At 42.1% G+C, this 24767-nt stretch overlaps 1 protein-coding gene across 4 annotated transcripts in view; it reads left to right on the plus strand.

Moving 5' to 3' along the window:
* Positions 1-1020: 1020 nt before the first annotated feature.
* Positions 1021-24767, plus strand: part of Lrrc72 (leucine rich repeat containing 72) — a 48169-nt gene continuing 24422 nt past the window's right edge. Inside the window, exons 1-3 of one of the 4 annotated variants that reach the window (XM_013117816.3) lie at positions 1021-1234; positions 6819-6892; positions 11459-11528. In XM_013117816.3, the coding sequence (XP_012973270.1) occupies positions 1142-1234; positions 6819-6892; positions 11459-11528 (237 nt within the window). In that variant the 5' untranslated portion in view covers positions 1021-1141. Of the gene's footprint in view, positions 1235-6818; positions 6893-11458; positions 11529-24767 lie in introns of those variants that run through there. The other 3 variants (XM_040743233.1, XM_040743236.1, XM_040743234.1) reach the window with 3 other exon arrangements.

Raw genomic sequence — 24767 nt, forward strand, 5'->3', positions numbered from 1 at the left:
CCTGCTTGGTGTGTCCTCTCCCGGTGGTCACATTTGATTAAGAGTGTGGTGATGTCACGTGACATCCATCTTCTCCAGCCCAGCAAAGCTGGCAAGCAGACACATGGCTGCCCAGAGAAGGTGAGGTCGCATGGCACCTGCCATCTCCAACCCTAGCAAAATGTCGACCAGCCCTGTTGCTGCCTAAAGATGGCAGCAAGCCACATGTGGCTCAGATCCCAAAATGGAATCACGCCATACGGTTTTTTAAAGATTATCTATGCATACCCAACCATGTGTTACTAGTTTTAAGTTAACCCTTTTCATAGATTTTATAGACTTTTTTAAAGCCATATCCAATGAAATGAATTTATAAATCCCGAGGTATAGAGTGTTCACGCAAACCAAGTCTAAGTTTTTGACTTTTCTACTTCACTCTCAGTGCCAAGGAGAATCAACCTGACACAGGGCATAAAAGAAGCTTTTAAACATGTTTGAATCTAGTGAAGGGACAGCCAAAACCCAAATCTAGAGCTAGCTTTCCAATAAAATAGGATAGCATAAAACAACTCTAACGTTACATAAACCAGTAAGACATCTAAGCTCTTGCTAATTCCAGTCCAGTGACCAGAGATGTCAGAGGTATATTCTGAGGTCCAGCCATGAAAGCTGTCATGTGGTGGCTAGTAGCTAAAACCTCAGTATTTGAAATAAAAAAAAAATTAATGTTATTCTTCCAAGTTAAAAATTGATGAAAAATAATAATCCATGAGTAAAGCGACGAATTTTATATGAGAATGAAATCGTCTGCTTTTCCATTTGAGTGCTGCTGCAGCGAGACTCGGAGGAGGAGGATGGCCTCATTCCTCCCGCAGCTGCCAGCGGCCTAAGGGATACCTCTGTTCTCCAAACGAAGCCTGCTGTGTGAAACAATTATTGCTGGGCTGCTGCCTGGCCCTCACACCCCGCCCGCCCTCCTGCTCTCCGGCACAGCAGCTGACCTCACTGCCCACGCACCCCGCCGGGGACGGAGAGGACAAGGGAGGTGTTGTGATGTACCCCGCAAACGTCATAGAAGTCAGGGTTTGCCTACACCTCTCGCCTTGCAGTTGAAGGACGGTGGGAAGGGAACCATGAGGCCCTCGCCGCTGTGATTTTCCTTATGTCCAGAGACCAGAAGTCCTCCTTGCCTCCCATCATTCCATGCTCCGGCATCCGGAAGAAGTCCAAAAATCCTCTGCAAATCAGTCTCCAGGTAAAAGGCACCTCCCTTACCACCAGATCTACAGCCTGGGAGCGGGGTTGGCGGGGGGCAGGGACGCGGGAGGGGGGGTATGACAATGATCTGCTCTCCTAGAGGTTACCCCCAGACCTGGTAAGGGGGATTTTGCAGGGTTAAGCTCCACTCAATCCCTTCAGCTAAGCCTCGCACTTTGGGGACAGCTAGAGAGCCCCATGAAATCCTAGCTTGGGCTATGTGGCACGGGGGTGCAGGAATTGATTTTAGTGAATATTTAATCACTCGGCAATTTTAAAACATGATTTCCTGGTACTAAATTCTGAGAGTGGGTGATAGAGAAAACTGCTGTGTGGAACCTCCCCATCGCGAGTCTGTACCAATTAACTTGAAATTCTCTCTCTCTCTCTCTCTCTCTCTCTCTCTCTCTCTCTCTCTCTCTCTCTCTCTCTCTCTCTCTCTCTCTCTCTCTCTCTCTGTCTCTCTCTCTGTCTCTCTGTGTGTGTCTCTCTCTCTCTGTCTGTCTGTCTCTCTCTCTGTCTCTCTGTGTGTCTCTGTCTCTCTGTCTCTCTCTGTCTCTGTCTCTCTGTCTCTGTCTCTCTCTCTCAGGCACGCACACGCGCACGCGCGCGCACACACATGCACACGCACACGCGTGCGCACCTGGGCTCATACTGTGGCCTTGGAAAAGATTTTTCCCACCTTTGAGTCCTTTCCCCTCCTCATCCTTACTCATGAACTCACACTTTGCTCTGACCTTATATGTCCCCTTTTCTCCCCTCTGGGCTGGTGTGTTTTCAGATTTCCGCTTAAGTTTCTAAAGGGATCCACATTCATTCATAGTTTTCTACTGGACACCTTGACCTGTATTGCGTGTTCATCAAGGACAAAAGCCCAAGCGTTTCTCAGCTGGCTGCGTCATCCTTGCAGGCACTTGTCTCCTCGTCAAGCAAGCCGTCATAATATTGCCATCAGCGTGGCATCACCACTACCGTTCCCCGTGCCTTCCCGTTGCCCTAATTATCTGCCCTTGCCTGGATTCTCTGTCCATACGCCATCTGATACCACCACTCACTGCTGTTCCCACCACCCAGTCATCCCTGATTCCCCAGAGGTGGCCTTCCTCTCTCTGCACCCTCGGCCATCACACACTCGGCTGGAGGCGTCTTCCAGAAGCCTGTCACGTCCTTTCTCCAGTTCAAAGACTCTGTAAGATGCTCAGGTCACCCCACGGTTAAGCCCAAAGTCACATTTCCCAACAGTTAACTAAGCCTGTCCTGTAGGTACCCACAAGGGCAGGGCACCAGGGGGAGAAGCAGGAACAAGCCTTTGAAATACCTTCACAGGGCACATTGTTTAAACGCACTACTGTGCTTGTCCTGCGAGGAAGGAGAAGGAGACCTTCATTAGACTTCCTTACTTGGATTTTACAATGTAGTTAATTTGTGTAAATATTTGTATGTGTGAAGTGTGTGACATTAGGTTAATTTCAAGTGACAGTTTACGGGAAATGTGTGGTTTTCAGTTACACTTACTGAAGCCCATCAACGTTTCATTTGGGTGCTAATTGAGTGCACACTTGCAAGTCAGAATTTCAAAGTTAACCCTGGTGATAGGGTTCCCAAACACCTCTCCGATTTATTGTCCGATTGCTTTTGTCATGTCGTTCCTCTCTGCCCAAGGCTGTGTGCGCCGAGGCCTTGTGCTGTCTGTCTTTGGTGTGCTCTGACTACTCAGCCCTTTCTGCCCTCAAGATCCCCGTTCTCCTCTTGCCACTCTTTAAGCCCAGCCTCTTGATCCTGCCCTGAAACCCCATCACCCAGAGGATCAGGAATTTCTCCTTCCTCCCCCTTTGCCACAGAAGTCCCCCCCTTTCTCACGGCCCTTAACATTGTATCTTTCTGGGTGTCCCTCACTGTCTCGCACCTAAAGATCCACTCACAGACATCAGACATCTTAGGATGTAAATCCTAGCTTTACCAAGTAAAAAAGCAGACAAGTCAGCTTCGGTTGGTGGCTGGGTGACTGTGTTTGAATCTACTGTTTTAAAAAGGTTTCTTTCAAAGCGTGCCTGCCGTGTCCATCCTGACATGGAAATTCCTCAAGAAAAGCAAGAATCACTACATCATTTCTACACCTTTACCTAAGTGAAGTGAAAGGGAGAACGTGCACGGTCTTTGTACACCCACGGTCACAGTGGCCTTACAGGCAACAGCTGAAAGAGGTGTCAACCCACCTGTCTACCCATATAAATGTACGGATCCAACAGAATGTCCCGAGCTTTACACAGTGAATTTCTGATACATACTACCACATAAAACTTAGACACTCTCCTGACTGAAATGAACCAGCCACCCGTGACCAAGTGCTGCAGAGGTCTGCTTAACTTGAGGTCTGTGGAAGACAGACTCTCACAGAAGCAGGACTCAGAGCCTGCCTGCCATGGCTGGGGCAGTTACAAACAGACAGAAGGCTCTGGAAGAAGACAGTGTTGGTGGTTATACAGCGGTGTGAATGCAACTCCTTGAGGGCATCCCTGCTCCTACAGAGCTTTAAATCTGAAAATGACAAGAGTGGTAAAATGTGTGTGTGTGAGTGTTACTACAACACCGAGTCATCAGGCAAGGCTGTTGGAAGACCTCTTAAGGAAGGGCCGTGTGCGCTGCCTGAGACACTCTAAAGGGGCTGCTGCCTGCCTCGGCTTAAAGAAACCTGGAACTTCACAGCACACTTCCGGGGAGTCATATAAAGTTACCGGATGAAAAGAAACGTGCCACGATAAAAAGTTGTATGAGTGATTAATTGTGCCAGTCCTTACAACTTATGGTGATATTTGCAAGTTTCCTATTCATCTCTTACTTTTCTAAAAATTTTAAAACCTTAAGTACTGCTTCTGTGGCTAAACTTTTAAAATACATAATACTTTCTGGTTATCAAGTTGATACATATTTATTATAAAATATTTAAACACTTCAAAATGTATTGCCTTGAACTAGGCACTAATACTGTTAACAGCCCCAGCTACTTGGGAAGCTGAGATGAATCACTTTTACCCAGGAGTTCAAGACCAGCCTGTGTAACATAGTAAGACCCTATCTCAATACACACACACATTTGTAGTTATTTTATATATAGCATACATACTTTATTATATAATATATGTTCTGGAAAGTAAAACTTAATGATCACATGAGGCTTTTGTTTTCAATTTGGGATATGTACATTGTATGTGCATTTAAATTATTTTTTAAGAAAACAGACTTACACAAATTATATCAGCAATAGCTTTTTACTTAAAAATATATGTCTAGGTAACCATCTCTGAGCTATATATTATTTGTGATTTACTAAAGCTTGCCTGAGGATCCAGAAAGCTAAGTCAGCCACAAGTCACAGGAGGCAGGCACACACCTTTAATCCCAGCAGCCAGAAGCTAGGAGGTGGTGGTTACACACCTTTAATCCTATGACTCAGGAGTAAGAGGTAGACAGATCTCTGTGAGTCCAAGGCCACCCAGATCTACACAAGATTGATCCAAAAGAGAAACAGCTCACACAAAGGTTATCACAGCACCTGGGATCACATGCCTTTAATCCAAGCACTAGGGAGGACTATAAGACAGGAGCAAGATCTCAGTATCAGACAAGATTTAATAAACCATAAATAATATATCAATACAATTCCCCTTTTGTCTAGTACAAAAGGAAAAGCTACTATAAATCATAAACAACATATCACTATATATCCCTTAATGGTCTCCAGAGAAACATAACCACTAAAATACATAAGCATATAGGCAGAGATTTACTAGGAAGGATTGGTTCACAAGGTGGACCTCTCATGACTACTGTCTGCAAGCTGGAGGTTTGAAAAAGGTCATGGCTTGGTTCCTGGGAAGTCCGGTGACTGAGGATGGCCAGTGATGGAGAGAAGCATGGGTGTCCAGCTGGACAAGTGAAAATTAATGTGCATAGCTCTGCGTTTCCGCTCGATTTGCAGCACTACGTGGGCTGGGTGATGACCACATCCCTGAGAATCATCTTTGTTCAGACTGCCAGCTCAAAAGCCACTGGCTTCTGGAGACACACTCACCAACTCTTACGGATAATGCTGTACCAACTACCTGGGCATCTCTTAATCCAGTCAACACGTAAAACTGACCATCACACCCTTGTCTATATGTTTAAACTACTGTAAATTATTCCCCTGTGAGGTCACACCTTAGTCTACATTCCACAGACAAGTGTTTTGAGATTCACAATAATACATTTCTTTGTGCAAACTTAACTGTTTTTGAATGATGGCTAGGTGAAGTTAAAAGCATAACTTCATATCTTTAAAGTTATAAACTTTAAATGTTATAACATTAACAAAATAAAATTTTAATTCTACTTCGGCCTTAAGTCACTTTGAATTATTGAGATTGACTGCGAATACTGTAAGCTAAGAGTTTAGATGTTTAAACGGAAATACCCAGGTGAGAACATCTAAGCCTGACCCAATGAGTTTTTCCGAGATTTGGTTTGTGTAAGTGTGTAAAATATAATCCAATGATTGGAAGGCCTGAGCCCAAGCCTGTAAATTTTCCAAGCCCCCTAGCTTCAACTAGTTTGACAAAAAAAAAAAATTAAGGGAAGTGAGGGACTGTAGGTTTGCAGCCACCTCCCGCGCTGGGAGATTTTACCTTTCTCGGGTCTCTAAGACGTTGTTCATCCCACGCACTCTAACGTCTTAAAGCGCCTTGTTACATGGTGAATCCGCTCTCAAAACCGTATGCATTCCCCTCCGACACTGCAATCCTACCACCCACGGCAAATCCCCACAGAAAGTCTTTGCTTGTTTTGATTCTGATAATTGCGATGTTTGTGGGCCCCAGATCGGCACCAGTGACCCCTTCGCTTCTGCCGTGTTTTTTACTCTGCTCTTGAATGGCCAGCTTTTCCATTTTGCTCTCAGTCAAGGGGCCTACGCCTGTTTATTTGGTAATTCTTAAAGAAAAGGCAATGGGCTTTATAGCTGCTGCTGGATCTGCACTTTTAAAATAAAGCCTGTGGCAATACAATGAAAAATGTGTTAATTCACTCAGAGAAAAATGACATTTCTTCATTTGTTTGATACTTTGTTAAGAACTTACTGGTGTAGAACATACTGGCGGGCCATTGATAGAACACCCTTAAAAATATACGTTATATTCTACTCCTTCAACATGGCTCTAGGTGTTTTCTACAGAATGCAGTCAAACACTAATTCTTCATTTATGAAGGAAAATTTAAGAATAATTGTCATTAAAGAACCAAAATACCCTACCTCATAGAGAAGTAACAACTTAATCATGGTGTGTATACACACATATGTATTTTTTTTTTACTTTCTAGTTAAAGTTATTTACACATCTGTGCCTAGGGTTAAAAATAATGAGATTCAACCACAAAGATGAGTAAATAATATATAATTGTAGTGTTGGAATTTATCAATTTAGAGTGGTTGCCTCCATATTTGCCTTTCTTTTGATCTTCTCACAGACATATTGTTACTGACTGCAAATGTCTCGGTATTTTTGCTCATTGGAATGTGGTTTGACAGATTAATTATATGTTATCAGGCAGTTGAAGATCAGCTAAAGATATGTGGCCACAAGAGGGATGTTGATGTCTTCGAGCTGTTCCTCTCTAAGAAGTAAGTGTGCTTTCTGGAACAACACAGAGGAATATAGTTTTATAATTTTTATAAAGGCAATTGTTTTTTTCCATTACCTCTTCTTCAAGGACTGGGTAGGCAACCACAGAGTAATTGCTTTCCCACTTATTAGAGTATACCACTTATACCTGAGAGGCAAGACATTGGAAAGGCTAAAACCACAGAGGTTATTGAGCCAGGCTGACTCTGGATGCTCTTGGGATGTTCCATAACTTTCCTGCTAGGATTATCACATTTAAAAGCAAATAGAACATCAGTTCAATATTAATTTTAGAAAAACGGTGAATATGATTTTTAGTATCTTTATGTCCCAGACAATACTTTTTAATTCTCAAAACCTGCAAATATTAACTCGATAATGTTTTACTTCATTAAGCAATCCTGCTCTTGAATAATACAACCTATTACAGGACGACTGTGGCATGTAGGAGAGGCAGAAAGTAAAGAGATATCCAGTACATAGTAACCACAAAGTTATCATTAATACAATTAATATTATCAATTGTTATGAATAATGGACTATTCTCATATAAGAACCACTATTGTACTATAACCACTAAAACCACTTATATTAATTTTGTTAGCAAATAGTAAAAAAAAATCTTCCTTTACATTAAAGAGGTGTTCTATAGAACTCAATAATCCCAGTGTCTGCGACAGACCTCAAGTACAAGAGGGAGAAGTAGTGATATGTATGATTGTACTCTGACCACACTGTACTCCCACTGGCCAATAAGTGACATCCTCCATGGCCACTGTTTCCATTTTAATAGCAATAACACTTCTCTGAATCATATGCATCCAACAAAGCTCATATGTTAGAAACTAAGCCCTAATGCAGCAGTGTTGAGAAGCAAGACCATTGAGAGTTGATTGGGCCACAAGCGCTCTGCATTTCATTCATGGATTAACAGTGCTGCTACCAAAACATTGTTTCAGGTATGAGTTCCTGATCACAGTGAGTTTGCTCCCCTGCTCACATACATCATCACCATCTTGTAATGTAGTAAGGCCACTCCAACAATGCAATATTACTGATCTTAAGAGTGAGTCGACAAAAACGATAGCTTTAAACCACTAGAAAAATAAGAAACATTGGCCTTTGACTGAGAGTAATCAGTAGTCTTCTTATATGAAGGACAACAGAGTTGGTGCAAAAAAATATTTCACAGTCTACATACATAAGCTAGGTGAGCTGGATACTTGCTTAAGTCCCAGTTGCCTTTGTGACAAGAGTGTCTTATTGATGTCTTATAGTAACTTGTCATCACAAGTCATAGCATTGTTAGTAGTAGATTTACATCTTGTGGTCTTGATTGGCCTCACCTTAAAATATAACTCATTATTATTGATCTAGGACAGGCTTACGTGCAGAAAAGCATTCCCAAATTGAAAGTGCTTTCAAAGAAATGAGTGACTTTGCTATATTCTGTAATAGCCAGATTTTCAGCATTGATATTATTACTATAAGAAAAATAAGAATGGCTGGACTCGTTGATACTGTACTAGTGGATTAAAACTATATGCAAGTCCCAAAGTGAGGCTCAAGATCTTTAGACTTCCAAGTTGAGGCTGTTTTTATTACGTCATAGAGAGGATTAACATTCTACCCTCCCTGACTGTGAAGTTAGTGAGACTGAACCATGTTCTAAGGACTCCTTAGAAAAAAGATGCTGACTACAAAGACAGAGGATGTGTTAGTGCCGGGCACCCCCCCCCCACTGATTTGGGGAAAGCTGGTATCTGTTGTTGTGTTAGAAAAATTGTGTGTGGGAGGGTACATAAATCCAAAGATGATAGAGGAAAAAAAATTCGAGACAGAGGAGAGCGGTTGCTCTTTGTAGGAAAGAAAAGTTAATGAATGTAAGAAGAATGAGGACATGAGAAAAAATACTTTGCAATCCCAAATCAGCTAGGGGTCATCAACTGTCGTTATGTGGAGCAAGATTTTCATGTGAACTCAGAGGTGGGCCCTACATGTTAGCTTTGTACTATAAAATTTTCATTTTTGCAATAGGCCTGGCAGATCTTAAACAAGTAACAGAACTTAGTTTTACCACAACTGAACAAACTGACATCATTTATCTCCTGTTGTAACACAGAATTTCTACTAATGTCATTAAGGGAAGGTGTATCTAGAACATAACTATTAGGGAACTCTAAGACAAATCAAGAATGTGGGATATTCTTCTGACCAGTTGTCTAGGGTTTTTGAAAATGTAAATATGTTAATGGGGAAGACTTTGGCAAATGTATACTTAAAATGACTGGAATTATATCAACTGAACATAACATGCAAATACAATGACATAAGACATAAACTATAAAGGTAGTATATTAAATGTAGGTGAGAAGGGGGTGTGAATAATTTATTTGATGTTTTACTTGGCCGAATTAAACTTAACCACCTTAGGTGTGATAGTTGTATTATGATTTACAGAAAAATATTTTAATTTGGAAGCCATTTAGTAATGAGAGCCCTACAATAAAAAGTCTTATTTTCAGATGACTTCAAGAAAATTACACACACACACACACACACACACGGAAGAGTGAAGAAAGTGTAGTGATATATTTTTTTAAGGTTGTGGGCAAAGGAGATGGCTTATATCCTAAGTGTATACTATTTTTGCAGAAGGCCTGAATTCAATTTTCAGCACGTGCATCAGGCAGTTCACAACAGCAACAACGACAACAAAGTCATGATGCACTTAAGAAATAGAGCTCTGAAAAACCCTGAACTGGAACCCTCCGGGAACGAGCTTTCATAGCACAAGAAGGCACCGTGCGTGATTCCAAAGCAGGGAAGCAACCAACAGCCCTACCAAGCTATGATGCCTGTGACCCATGCGTCGACCAGCACTGAATGATAATGATACAGTAGTGGCATGTGTACCTTGGTGGTAATCACACATCTCTCATTTGACTTAATGCACACTCAACAAATGAGAAAGTACGCCTGGTACTGGAAACCAAGCTAACTACTCAGTGCTAATGTAGTCCTGATTATTAGGGAATTTATAACCTCTAATTTACTAAACCAGCATAATCCCTCACAACAATCTGTAAAAATTGTCCCTAGACCCACAGGTAAGTGGAGTCTTCACCCCTTATCAGGGAAACTTCCCTTTACAACTGATGGAGACCACTACAGAAAAACACACCCACTTATAATTCATCTTGTGGAGTCTGATCCCAATGGACACATGTAGAAAACTTTCCCCACACCTAAGACTCAGGGACTATGGTGAAGGGGTAGGAGGATTGTAATAGTGAGAGGACCAGGAAGTTTGCTGTGAGATTGTGTCTCTTAGTAGTATCATATGTATGTGTATGTGTGTGTGTATATATGTGTGTGTATATACATACATTACACATATGCGATGACAGGTACTTTTAAAAGAGGTTATGAATTTGAGAGAGCAGGGAGGAGTTTTAAGAGGACTTAGAGAGAGAAAAGGAAGGGAGAAATGCTGTCATTATAATTTCAAAATAAAATAGTCTTAAACATAATTATGAAAATCTACCCCCCAGCTTTTCTTAGACTAAAATCTTTCTACACAAAAAGCAGTGGGAAAAGTTTATTTAGCTTAGGAGTATCATTTACTGCTTTAAAATGTTTATCAAGCACAATGGTCCACATATTCAGCCTCGCCTAATCAGAAGGTTGAGGCAGGAGGATTGTAGGTTTAAGGCCAGTCCGGTCTACACGAGAAGACTGTCCCGTAAAAACCAGGAAAAGTTTAGTTCCTTGGAGTTTCATGATGAGCAATCAGCGTGAGCGGCTGGGAGTTGCTCACACCTGTAACCCCAGCACTTGGAAGGTAAAATAAAGAGGCCTGAGAGTCTGAGTCCCACTTGGGCTACGTACAGGTACCGTGACTCCAAAAAGCTTCTGAAGTTTAGAACACGTGGAGAGATGTTGCCATGAATGAGTTACTATAGGTAACACAGTTGAGTCTTAATACTGCTGCAGCTTATGTAAGTGCCCTGCATGCTATGTACTCTGCGAGATTTAAAGAGGAAAGCCACGTGTATGCTAAAGTGCTTAGTATCCACAATTCCTACTCTATGAGCTCGAGAGATCTGAAATTTCCGAACAGCCACCTCTCCCCAGAGATGCTACCCTCAGTCAGCAGCTCGTCTGGGTAAAGTAGTGACCAGGAGATCAATGAGCAGCAAAGTCCCCTACTCAGCACCTGTCTCCAGGTGTCCTACGATGTGCATCTCCTAGATCAGGTCTGGTCACAACAGGACCAACGTCCAGTGTCCACTTCATTTTGGTCTCCCTTCCCAATCCCCACTGAAATGTTTTGAAATGAACTGCAATAATAAGATATAAATTTCAGCGAATCAACGTTATGGACAGCACAAGTTTAATTCAAATGATGGGATTTTTTAAGTTAGAAGGTAAGTGAGCCAGGGATTCTGAGTGGACAGAGAGATCTAGCCAGTTCCTCCCAAACCATGGTAGCAGTATGGCCAGCTTTCCTACGAGCAAAGGAATTGCCGCTAATATTCATGATGTTTTTTTTTTCTTTCCAGGGAACTGACAGAAGTTGTTGATCTTTCTAGATTTAAAAATTTAAAGTATCTATGGCTCCATCATAATAAGGTAATGTTCTGTTCTATCTTTAAGTTACTTATGTGTCTGAATTGCATGCTTTAATGGAGCTAACCTTTAGAGTATTAAGTAGTATTTGTAAAACTTCACCTCAAATAAGAGGCACACAAACATATATATGTATATGTATGGTACAGATATCCAGGACCTATCTGACGTATGTACCTCTGGTATATTGAATAAAAGAATGTGTGAGATTCTGTCAGACCATGGTTTTATTTCTGCCTCCCAAGTTTGGTGAAAGACAGTTTGGAGAGTCACATGACTCCTCCCCAAGTAATATAAAATCTTACAGTCCATTTGGCCAGCGTCTTAGACCAACCTCGTAAATGAAAGTATTTTTCATATATTGCTCTTCCTTTATGAATGAAACACGGAGAGGCACGTGCATGCCCATGTACACGCATGCGCACTGCCAGGGAGACACACACACACCTACCCTGTCTTGATGAGATGAAATTTATATCTCATTGTTGAGGAATTGTAGTGTCATTCCAAAACGTTTTACTGGGAACTGGCATGACCATAGGTGGCCATCTGCTTTCTTAGTTGGCCATTTCTCCTCACCTGCACTACAGTGTTCTTCCGGTTCCGTGTGGGCGGCGGCAAGCGTCTTTACCCGGATGTATCTTCAGCTAGGTTTGGTGTGCACTGGGGTGGGGTGGGGAGTGGGGAAGGGCAAGGGAGAAACGGTCCTTTGCTTTGTATCCACTGTCAGGGTTTCCCGGGCTGTCTCTTGATTCTGTAGATGATCTGGAAGTTTCCCTGCTAGGTCTCTTGTAACATCTTCCAGCCACCATGCCCCTCAAAGTCTCCTGGCCTGGGGGCAAGCCCATGGTGCTAATAAGGTGATGGGAGCATTGGGAGGCGGGGCCTCTTGGAGTCTCATTGCATCACCTCACTGAGGGTCTATTGGAACGGTGGCCTTCTCCTCTGTTATCTTCCTGGCTCCTAATGCAACATTCTGCCTCACTATCAGCCTAAATCCAGATAGACAAATAGCAGATAGAAAACTCTGGAACTCGGAGCTAAAATAAATTCTTGCCCCTTTCAAGTTGATGTTCTCAAGGATGTGGACATGGCAACCAAAAGCTAACCCCCTCCCAAGATTGACTGTCCCCTTGCTATTCCTGACCTCACTTTATCCAACCCCTGCTGGTAACTGGCGCCTGTGGACTTTGATGCCGTATAGTTTAGTCGCCCCTTGCAAAGGGTCTCAGATCCGCATTGTTTTATTAATATTGCATTGATAAATCTTATTAGTGTATGTCATTGAACAAAATCATAGGTTTCACTGTGACGTCTTCATACGTGTATTGATCATATTTACCCCCATTGTCCTAAGTCTGTCTCCCCTCTGCGTTCCTTTCCTCATCCCAAACAGTCCTCCTTTTGCTCCCTTTAGCCCATCTGTAAGAAAAATCGTGTACTACTACTTACAGTTTCTGGGCTGTTTCCCTAGACACAATGATGTCCTATTCTATCCATTTTTTCTGAAACCGCATGATTTTGTTTATCCTATGATGGCTTAATATACCACTCTGTGTGTGTGTGTGTGTGTGTGTGTGTGTGTGCGCGCGCGTGCGCGCGTCTGCACGCACATTTTGTTATCTATTCATCAGCTGTGAATAGTATCAAGGTAAGCTTGGGTAGATCTCTGTTGGTTTTTTGATTAATATAAAAGGAATGTTGTGGCTGACTGGGTTACTTTATTTTTTTGCTTTTTGTTTTTTTGTAGATGGGGTTTCTCTCGTGGCTTTGGAGGCTAGTTCTTGTAGACCAGGCTGGTCTCGAACTCACAGAGATCCACCCGCCTCTGCCTCCCGAGTGCTGTGATTAAAGGTGTGCCCCACCAACACCTGGCTGTGACTGGGTTGCTTTATTCAAGCATTTGTTGATGAGATCATTTGCCTGTTTGGTGTTCTGTATTTTGTAAATCGGTTCTCCTTTGAATAGCTGGCAAGGCGTTCCTGCCGCTCGAGCCTGCCGTTAGCTTTGCAATTGTTTCTTTCACTTCACAGGGCCTTTCCTATTTTATGTAATCCTGTTTGTAGATTCTTGTTAGTATTTCTGGAGCTATTAGAGACCTATTCAGGAAATCATTACATATGTCTTTGGGTTTTACATTGAGAACATGAGCTCTCATACTCAATTCTCCAGATGCTTATTTATGTCTTTGTCTTTTTATCAAAGGAAAAGGTGTCAGTGAGGCCAATCGTTAGTGAAGTGAACTTAGCTTCATCAGGAAGCATCAGGCGCCAAACCACAGTATCTCCAACTTTAGGGAACAGTTCTCTAGGTCAGAAATCTGCTCCCAAGGCTTCCTTAGAGGCTGTGCTGTAGAAGTGTTCCCACCCTGCTCTCATAGGAATGGCCCCAGTGTGGGGCTCCCAGCTCCTCCCAAGGGAAAGAGCAGAATCACCGAACTCAAAAGCAGGCAGTAATTACAGGTAGCGAGCCGGAAGGTGGCTTTCCCCCTTCAGTGTGGCTTCCCCACAGCTTCACTTGACACTGATAGCTCAGTCTTGGCATTTTTCATTCAGATCTCCAAACACCAGCAGTCAAAAGCATGGCAATCTTTTCCTAGCAATGAGCTGCCTTTGTGCAGAAGACACAGTGACGACACCCAATCCTTAAACAGCTATGTTTATGAAAACCTTTCAGTAGGTCATTGCAGGTTTTTTAAACCAACTGGGTGGAAATGGAAAATGAGATTGCTTTCAGTATGAACTATAAGCATCAGTCTGCCTCTTAATCTTGAAGTAATTTCTAGGAGGAGAAAAAAAAAAAACAAAAATACCTCCAAGGCTGACATGGAAAGTACACACACCACTTAAGGGTATTAAAATTCAAAACTCTTCTAAACGCTCTGCCAGAAATTATCCTGGGTCATAGCACATGACCTCTGATTAAAGCAAGATGGAAACCATCAGGCATGGCAACAGCGACTCGTCTTTGTTTGCAGCGTGGCTCCTGGTGGCAGTCATTTTTGGAAGGCAAACACTATGTTGGAGGGGAGAGACACGGTTAGGGACTTTGGGGTGTCTCTTGGCTTTCTGTGAGGCGGTAGTGTCCAACCTCCAGCCACTCACTGAATCTCCATCCAGTTGTCCTCCAGAGGCGTTGCCCAGAAAGGGAGGGACCCCATGCCTATCAACGCTTCCTTCTTTTTATGAAGGTGGGGTAGGGTGGGGTGCAGGGAGAGACTGAGGCCTTTTCTTGTGTTTTCCTTATGTGCAATTGACTGTGCTCTTTTTAAAATCATCACTCGCTTTTCTTAGAAGGAACACTTTAATGCAGCTTGTGTAACATGAAAAAGTGAACCTCCTGACACGTTTTAGGTGCTCCTGGGATTGGTGAATGAGTTGAGATAACATAAATTTTTCTACTGATTGCTGGTTGTCCATATGGCAAAAATGTGGGAGACGTCCCTAAGATTTCTTTATGCAAAAAGTTTAGGTATATGCATTTGCAAAACCTGACCTTTTTCCAGAAAACAATTACAAGAGACCCCCATCCTTGAATATAAAAGCTACTAATAAACAAAATGAACTGTAAAAATCCCACATAATTTGTGCTTTTATGATGAATTTCTCTTAATTCAGGGCAACATTAACTATACTTTTGACAACTTTGTTGACATACAGTTTGCCAAATGTTTAAAACATAAAAAAATCAACACAAATAACCCACATAAAGCTCACTGAAATCCATGGATATGAACAGTATGGACCTAGTTTTTACCTTTTAAAGAGTTTATTTTACATATTTGGGTATTTTGCCTACACGTTAAGTGCACCACATGCATGCAGAAGAGGGCATAAGATCCTCTGGAACTAGAGTTACAGAGGTTGTGAACCACCCCATACGAGCTGGGACTCCAATCCTGGTCCTCTGGAATAGGAGCCAGTGCTCCAAACTGCGGACTCATCCATCTCTCCATAGCCATCCCCTGCGAGTTGTGATTTCTAAAGAAAGAAATATAACTTATTTTTGGAAAGTCCTCCCATAAAATTTTAGTAATTTGCTAATAAGATGGGGTAAGTGCAAATCATCTTGATGAAATACAACAGCTATTTCTGAGTATTTTCAAGTGCAGATTTAAGCTTTTTTTTAGTTTATATGTCTTAAACCTGGATAAAAATGAATGTACTGTTTTGATTCATGAGGCAGAAACACCATAGAAGTAAATTTAGGAGTCTAGGGTGAATACCAGTTTTTAACTTATTTTCCCTCCAATATGTTATAGTATTAAAATTCTCTCAAACAAGATGCAACTTGGAGTTTCTGTAAGACTCTACTCCACTCTAGTGAGATGGTTATCATTAGGGAAGTGACGACAGATGCTAGTAAGGATGTTGGGAAAGACATGCTCATTCATTGTTAGCGTGAATGTAACCTGTGCAGCCACCGTAGAAGTCAAGCCCTGAATGGATAAAGAGTGTGATATATGTGCAGAATGGGATTTTACACAGCCATGAAGACAAGTGAAATCATGACATTTGTGGGGAACTGAGTGAAGCAGAAAGAAAATCATTGTATTAAAGCCAAGTGAGCCAGGTTCAGAAAGGCAAATACTACACGTTTTCACTCTTGCATGGACTTTGGGCTTGTTTGTGTGTTGGGGGATGTTTTTAGATCACAGAGATAGAAAGGGAAATCGTGAGAAGGAAGGAAGAGGTATTAAAGGAACTGGGGAACAGAAAGCAATGGAGTGCCTGTGACGAGAAAGGGAAACAACTCCGGAGAAAGTCAAGGAACGGGCAAAAGAGGGAGAGCAGGGAAGGGGAAGGCTGGGAGGCGGAAGAATGAATCAGAACAAAGTCCATGTTTCTGTTACTGCGATGACCAAAGCAGCTTGGGGAGGGAAGGGTGTGTTCAGCTTACGCTTTCAGTTCATCAAGACAGAAACTCACACCGGGCTGGAACCTGGAGGCAGGAGCTGAAGCAGAGGCCGTGGAGGGGTGATGATCACTGGCTTGTTCCCATGGCTTGCTCAGCCTGCTTTCTTATAGAACCCAGGACCACCAGACCACAGATGGCATCACCCACAATGATCTGGGCCCTCCCCTATCAATCACTAATTGAGAAAACTCCTTCCAGCAGGATCTCATGGGGGTGTTTTCTCAACGGCAGTTTCCTCCTTTTAGACAACTCTAGCCTGTGTCAAGTTGACATAAAACTAGTCAGGACAGTACGATAATACATATTTTGAAGATGGCCTGATGAAACTCTTTACTTTTCTTGCTGACTAAAAAATAACTCAAGTAATTAAATTTTAAAAAGATTCTTCTCTGACTAATGCTTGAATCTATTTTAAGAAACACCGATATTTCAATATTCAAACATAAATAACTTGGTTTCACACAAATATAGTTTCTAAGAGTCACTGGTCTGAAAATCTTTGTTCTCAGGGTTTCTCAACCATGATGTGACTGACTTTCTGATAACTTGTGATGGTGAGAGTTGGCCATCTTCAGACATTAGGCAGCATCCATGACCTCTGCCCACTGGTTTCTAGGATATTCTCTACTAGGAAGTACACCTGAAACTATTTCCACATCCTCAGTTCCTCCTTGTGGGTGGGAGAGGAATTGGCCCCATCACTAAGAATCACTCAGTCTGACAAAAACTGAAATCAGACAAAAATGGCCCATGAAAACCTAAGTGCAAACAAGCCACACCTCTGGTCAAACCCAGATGGCTTCTTGTCACTCTCAGCTAAGTTCTCAAGATAACAGAAAAGGCCCTGTATAACGAGTCTCTGGCTATTGCACGGCCCTGGAACTCTGGTCCAACAATTCCAGCCACCATCCTCTCTCTCTAGGCCTGCTTTGTCCCAAGGGCTGATCCAACACACACTAGCTTACTCTGTCTCCTTCCAGAGCCTTTTCAAGCATCCCTCCTGGAAAGCCAACTCTCCCAACAGCACCACCCCCTCTTCTCCATCTCCAGGCCTTTTCCCACAACATTTATCCACTTACTTCATAATATGTAATTTACTTATTGTGTGTGTGTTTATTTATTCAATCTTCCTCTACTACTACAACAAAGCCAGGGCCTTTTGTCATTTTTGTTTGTTTGTTTGTTTTTCTGCACTTCCTTGCCAATAGACTTCAGCAGCCTGGCATTCCCTGTTTAATGGAAGGATGAGTAAACTAAAACCCTAGAATTTTCTCATAAATGCAAAACTCCAATTTGTCAGTGAATCACAAATGACATGTCTTGGCCATCAATTATAAACTTGAGGAAAGTAAGTTAGGGATATTTTCTTCAACATTTTCTGTTAATTTGGTGTCCTATTTATTAGCTATCACAGTAGGAACTTTCCTTCATATAGTCATCAATTCAAGTGATAAAAAACGAAGAAAACATTATCCTCCTGATTTAAGCAGAAACAAGTACTTATTGAAAAGATATTGGGTGGATATTACAAGGTTTAAAGATAAACTTCAGAAGATTCTCAGGGTCAAATGTACCTGTGGTGAAATTAAAAACCATACTGGAGAATGGGTTTCCACAAAGAGAGCAAGCAGCTCAAGACCATGCCTCATGCACTGGTGTCGGCAGCACCAGCCACTGTGCAAAGACGGCCAACGTTGCAACGATGCTCACTGCTATGACAATATTGTTTCCTCTCTGCATCCATAAGAATTAACTCAGAGTGGAACAGTATTTATCCCTAGTGTACATGTCATTTGTGTATGAGCACTCTAAAGAGATTACATTGGGAGCCCACTCCACATAGACGGATGCTCTCTCAGACTAGACACTCAGGGGGAGGGCCTAGGCCCCGCCCCAAAGGATGTGACAGACTTTGATGATCTACCATGGAAGGCCTCACCCTCCCTGGGGAGCAGAAAAAGAACGGGATAGGGATTGGTGGGGGGCATGGGAGGATGGGAGGGAGAGGGACCCGAGACTGGTATATAAAATAAGACTGTTTCTAATTTAAATAATAAAAATGAATTCAAAATTTGTCTCTCTGCTTGTTGGTTAAAGTACAGGGTGGATACACTGTAATGGTTTGGTCTGGGTTCTGTCCATGTTTACCTGCAGGAAGTCTGGGGAAGCAAATAACTTGTCTGATGGAAACAAGACTCTAATTTCTCCAAGGAGTCACTTGAGGGGGGAGTCTTGGAATTATGTAGAAGGGGTTCAAATTCTGAGAAATTATGGTATCTCCCAAGTGTTATTAGATAAAGTGAAGGAACACAAATGTGAGAAATAATGGTTCCTGACAGAATACCCCAGAAAGAGCAACTGTTTAGTGACTGGAAGTTGAACTGAAGGCTTGGGGAGAACTGTGTTCTATCACTGTTTATCAAGTCCTGTAATCTCTTTAGAGTGCCCATACAAAGTCTGTATTCTCGACTGCTTCAGAGTCGACAGTGAAACGCTATGGGATAGATGAGGCACTGAGGGAAAACGTGTGCACCGCAGTCACAGAATAAACGCCAGGAATCAGCCTTCTACCCTTGAAACACAGTGTTATTTCGGTCCACTGTGTGCTCATACAACACAAGCTTGCAGAGTTAGATGGTTCTACAAACTAGCAGCAGGACCAGTGGCTTGCCCCATCCCTTTCTCAGATGCATACCTTCGGGTTCTCAGCGATACTTCGCTACCACCAGCGTTTCTGCAGAGCCCACGCCAGTAGGTGCTGTGATTTCCCGTTCTTTCTCTTTTACACAACAGCTATTCTGTTCCCACTAAGGAACATGAGGGTCTGGTTCTCTTTCTCTCTCTCATCCCGCTTATACCACACACATGCATACTTTCCACTTCCTGGCCTCCTGATGTGGTTGTAGTGTAATTTCAGTTAAATCAATATTCACTCATTACATTGTTAAGACAAACTACGCTTTTCAGAGCTAAACCATGTATTATACTCCAGTTTTCCTTTATTGTGCTTCTGATTCCCTGGAGCTCTTATTTGTTTGATTTCTCCCTCTAAGGGATGAATTGTGTCTCCCCATATTCATGTGTAGAAGTCCTCATCCCTGATCCCATGTGACTGGATTAGAGATAGGGCATTCAGAAGTAATTAAGTTAAATGGGGTATTGAGGGTGGGCCCTAATCCAATATGGCTGGCAGTTTTAGAAAGAGAAGATTAAGACTCACAAAGAGATGCTATTCATATGTAGAAGGGGAAGCTCATGCGAGGACAGGAAGATGATGGCCTCTACAAGCTAGGAGAGGCCCCAGAGCTATGCCCACTTCCACCAACACCCCAGCCTCAGACTTCCACTCTACAATGGTGAAGGATTTTCTTTTTTCCCCCTTTTTTAAATTTAAATTAGAAACAAGTTTGTTTTACATGTCAATCCCAGTTCCCTCTTCCTGCCCCCCAAGAACCCCCTATCCCATCCCCTTTTTGCTCCCCAGAGAGGGTGAGGCCTTCCATGGGGTATCTTCAAAGTCTGTCATATCATTTGTAGCAGGGCCTAGAACCTCCCCTGTGTGTCTAGGCTGAGAGAGTATCTCTCTATGTGGAGTGGACTCCCAAAGTCCATTCCTGTACTAGGAATAAATACTGATCCATTACCAGAGGCCCCATAGATTAACCAGATCTCCACACTGACACCCATGTTCAGGGGATCTGGAACAGTCCTATTCTGGTTTCCCAGCTATCAGTCTGGGGTCCATGAGATCCTCTTTGTTCAGGTCATCTGTTTCTGTGGGTTTCCCCAGCATGGTCTTGACACCTTTGCTCATCACTCCTCCCTCTCTGCAACTGGGTTCCAGGAGTTCAGCTCAGTGTTTAACTGTGGGTGTCTGCCTCTGCTTCCATCAGCCACTGGATGAAAGCTCTAAGATGGCATACAAGGTAGTCATCAATCTCATTATAGGAGAAGGGCATTTAAGGCAGCCTCTCCACTATTGCTTAGATTGTTAGTTGGGGTCATCCTTGTAGATCTCTGGACATTTCCCTAGTGCTTCATTTCTCTTTAAACCTATAATGGCTCCCTCTGTTATGGTATCTCTTTTCTTGCTCTCTTCTATTCTTCCCCTGACTCCATCTTCCTGCTACATCATGTCTTCCTCTCCCCTTCTCTTCTTCCCTTCTCTTTCTTCTAACTTCCTCTCCCCTCCTCCTCATGCTCCCAATTAACTCAGGAGATCTTGTCCCTTTCCCCATCTCTGAGGGACCATATATGTCTATCTCTCTTAGGGTCCTCCTTGTTTCCTAGCTTCTCTGGCGGTGTGGATTGTAGGTAATCCTTTGCTCTATGTCTAAAATCCATATATGAGTGAGTACATACCATGTTTGTCTTTTTATGACGGGGTTACCTCACTCAGGATGGTTTCTTCTAGTGCCATCCATTTTGCCTGCAAATTTCAGGATTCCATTGGTTTTTTTCCACTGAATAGTACTCCATTGTGTAAATGTACCACATTTTCTCTATCCCCTCTTCAGCTGAGGGGCATCTAGGTTGCTTCCATGTTCCGACCATTACAGATAATGCTGCTATGAACATAGTGCAACAGATATCCTTATTTTATGAATGTGCATCTTTTGGGTATATGCCTAAGAATGGAATTGCTGGATCTTGTGGTAGACTGCTTCCCATTTTCCTAAGGAACTGCGACACTGATTTCCAAAGTGGCTGTACTAGTTTGCACTCCCACCAGCAATGAAAGAGTGTTCCCCTTTCTCTGCATTCTCTCCAGCATAAACTGTCATTGGTGTTTTTGATTTTAGCCATTCTGACAGGAGTTAAGATGGTATCTCATAGTTGTTTTGATTTACATTTCCCTGATGGCTAAAGGTGTTGAGCACTTTCTCAAGTGTCTATCAGTCATTCCTCTATTGAGAATTCTCTATTTTAATTGGATTGTTTGGTGTTTTGGTGACTAGCTTCTTGAGTTCTTTATATATTTTGGAGATCAGCCCTCTGTCAGATGTGGGGTTGGTGCAATTATCTTTTCCCATTCTGTGGGCTGCTGTTTTGTTTTGTTGACCGTGTCCTTTGCTTCTCAGTTTCAGGAGGTCCCATACATTAATTGTCAATCTCAGTGTCTGTGCTACTGGTATTATATTCAGGAAGCTGTCTCCTGTTCGTTCGAGGGCACCCGCTATCTTCTCTTCTAAGAGGTTCAGTGTGACTGGATTTATGTTGAGGTCTTTGATACATTTGGACTTAAGTTTTGTACATGACAATAGATATGGATCTATCTGCAGTCTTCCACATGCCAGCATCCAGTTATGCCAGCACCATTTGTTGAAGATGCTTTCTTTTTTCCATTGTGTAATTTTAGCATCTTTGTCAAAAGTCAGGTGTTTGTAGGTGTGTGGGTTAATGTCAGGGTGTTCAATCCGATTCCATTGGTCTGCCTGCCATAGACAGGGTTTTCTTGTTTATTTCAGCCAACCATTCTGTGATCTGCTCTAGCAAACAAATGTACTGTTAAAATGCTGTTACTACATACTCAATCCAAACTCTGGTCAGCTGAACAAGCGTGGATGTGCTCAGTTCCTTCCGTTTGCCCAGGCCCGTAGAAGTGTCCCAGCCACTTACCTGTGTGTGTTGTCTATGCAGCTCAAATTCCCCACCACCCTAGGGAAATCCTGTGGATCTCTTCCTGTCCCCCGGGGTTCATGCCTTTCTTTTTCCTCACTGTATTCCTGATTAGGGTTGAAAGTCAGACATGTTTTCTTACTATGAATGCCTGTGACTGTACGTGTTCAGTCCTCATATTTGAACCAAGATTTTTGCCTTGTTTCTCGGTAGAATTTTGGGTTGGTGATACTATATTCTGGCATTTCCTGAAATGTGTTGATAAGTGTGATGGTTAGCTTTAATTTTCAATTTGACACAATCTAGAATCACCTGGAAAGGTTGGCCTATGGGTATGTCTGTGGGGGATTGTATTGATTGTGTTGTTATGGGAAGGCCCATTGTAGTCAGCACCGATCCCTGAGTTTGGGTCATGAATTGTATACAAGTGGGACGAGCGAGTAGAATATTAAGCTTGTATGCATTCATTTTTCTATGCTCTTTACCATGGAAGTAATGTGACTAATGTTTTAATTTCTGGGAACCTTAACTTCCCTGCTAATGGTGGGCTAAAATAACTCTTTGCTCCCTTCAATGTGTCAGGATACTTCGTCACAGAAGCAGAAACAAAACTATGGTGGTATGAACCCATTTTTACCTGTTGTGTTGAATTTGAGGATCTTTCAATCCAAAACTCTCCTGGTCTTTTAATTTGGAAAAGTTTTCTTTAGTATTATCATTTCTTTCCTCTATGTACATTTTTCACCTTCTGGAATATATACATGTACCCAGAAACACATCCATGTAAGCAGACACATAAACATGTACAACACATACACACACCTAATTGCTGAGCTTCGGTCAACATTCCCGCAATTCCCTCTCCTGTTCCTCGTTTCATTCTTCACGCTTCGCTCTTCTTCCTGGAGCCTTTCGTCTTTCTTTCCCAAGCTCCCATTATGTTTTTAAAGATTACTTTCAAATTTTTAATTTTCAAGTGCTCTTTTCTATCTATTTTTTCTTGTTTGTATTTAAAAAGATAAATAAACAGGATCTCATGTAACAACTCATCACCATTGCATAACCAATTTTATGTGGTCTTGGCTCCAAACTTAGTGTTTTATACATGTAATGCAAATGTTCTACTCACAGAACTACGTCACCAGCCCCTAAATGTTTATTTTCTATATACTTTTTATATGTAATCCAGTAAAGTTATATATTTGTATAATATACTTTATATCAAAGATGCATCTCCTATTATTACCCTTACATGATTATTTATTACACATTTGAATATTTTACTTTCTTTTTTATATATTCACTTCACTTTTATGTGTGTATGTGTATGCATACCTGTGTGGGTGCTGGCTGAGGGCAGCAGAGATGGAATTAGAGGCATTTGTGTGCTGTCAGATATGGATACTCTGAACCAAACTTCAGTCCTCTGGAAGAGCAGTAAGTGATTTTAACTCTGAGTCATCTCTCCAGCCCAGATTTCTAACATTTTTATGAAGGTATAACTGATGTGTGCACAAATAATTGCATATGTGTAAAATGTACAGCTCAAATGTACACACCCATGAAGCCATTGCCACAACAAAGATATACCTCACTCAAGATTCCAAGAGGCCCCTGTGAGTTGTGCTTACTTGTTTGGGAGGCAAGAAGTCTTAGCATGGGATTTACCTCCTTGGAAAATATTTAAAGGTACACTGCCACATTGGTAACTACAAGTGCTATATTTCACAGCAAGTTCTAGAACTTACTTCTGTCTCTAACTTATGCAGACTGATCGGTGACTTCCTATTTCCCTTCCCGCAGGCCACAGTCATTGATCTCTACTTTCTGCTACTGGGAGTTTGGCTATTTAAAAATGTCATCAGTAAAACTTTACTGTCTCCATCCTTTCAGGACTGTCTTTGTTCACTTAGCATGGTTCTTCCAAGTTCAGACACGTCACAGGGATTTCTGTATATTCTAAGACTAATATCCCATTGTGCATAAACTACTGACTTTCTTCAATCACTTCCCCATCAGTGGACATTAGTTGTTTTTCAACCCTGGGATATTTCGAATAATGCAACAGAGAAGGTAGGGGTGCAGGATAACTTTTTGAAACCCTGATTTCATGCTTTTGGATACACACTGAGAAGTGACATGTCTGATCAGAGTGCAGGAATGTCCCCATAGCAGTCACACTGATGATGTTCCCAACATAGTATAGCAGGGGAACACCCCCATAGTAGCCACACTTATGACATCCCCAACACGGTGTAGCCAAGGAATGCCCCCCAGAGCAGTCACACTGATGACATCCTGAACACAGTGTAGCAGAGATCTAACTCTTCCAAGTCCTTGACGACATTTTTCATTTTTTATGACATTTGTCCTAAAAGGTGTGAGGCTATTAAAATATTATTTTTACTTACTTATTTAGGAGTGGGGCAGACATATGTGTACCATGGTGCACATGGAGGTCAGAGGGTAACTTCCAGGAGTTCCAGGAGTTGGTTCTCTCCTTCCCATGTGTTGGTCCTATGGATCAAACCCAGACTATCATGCTTGGCAGAAAATGTCTTAGTCCTCTGAGTATCTTAGCCTTGTGCATACACCGTTTATGTTTTCTGTATTTCAAAGACAAAAAACCCTTCTAGTATCTTCAACCGTGGTAATGATGCTAGAGTTGCTGTTGTTAATGTTATCTCTAAGTTAGTCTTAGTTCTG

Source organism: Mesocricetus auratus, unplaced genomic scaffold (genome assembly GCF_017639785.1).
Source record: "Mesocricetus auratus isolate SY011 unplaced genomic scaffold, BCM_Maur_2.0 Super-Scaffold_15014, whole genome shotgun sequence".
In the NCBI taxonomy this organism is placed as follows: Eukaryota; Metazoa; Chordata; class Mammalia; order Rodentia; family Cricetidae; genus Mesocricetus; species Mesocricetus auratus.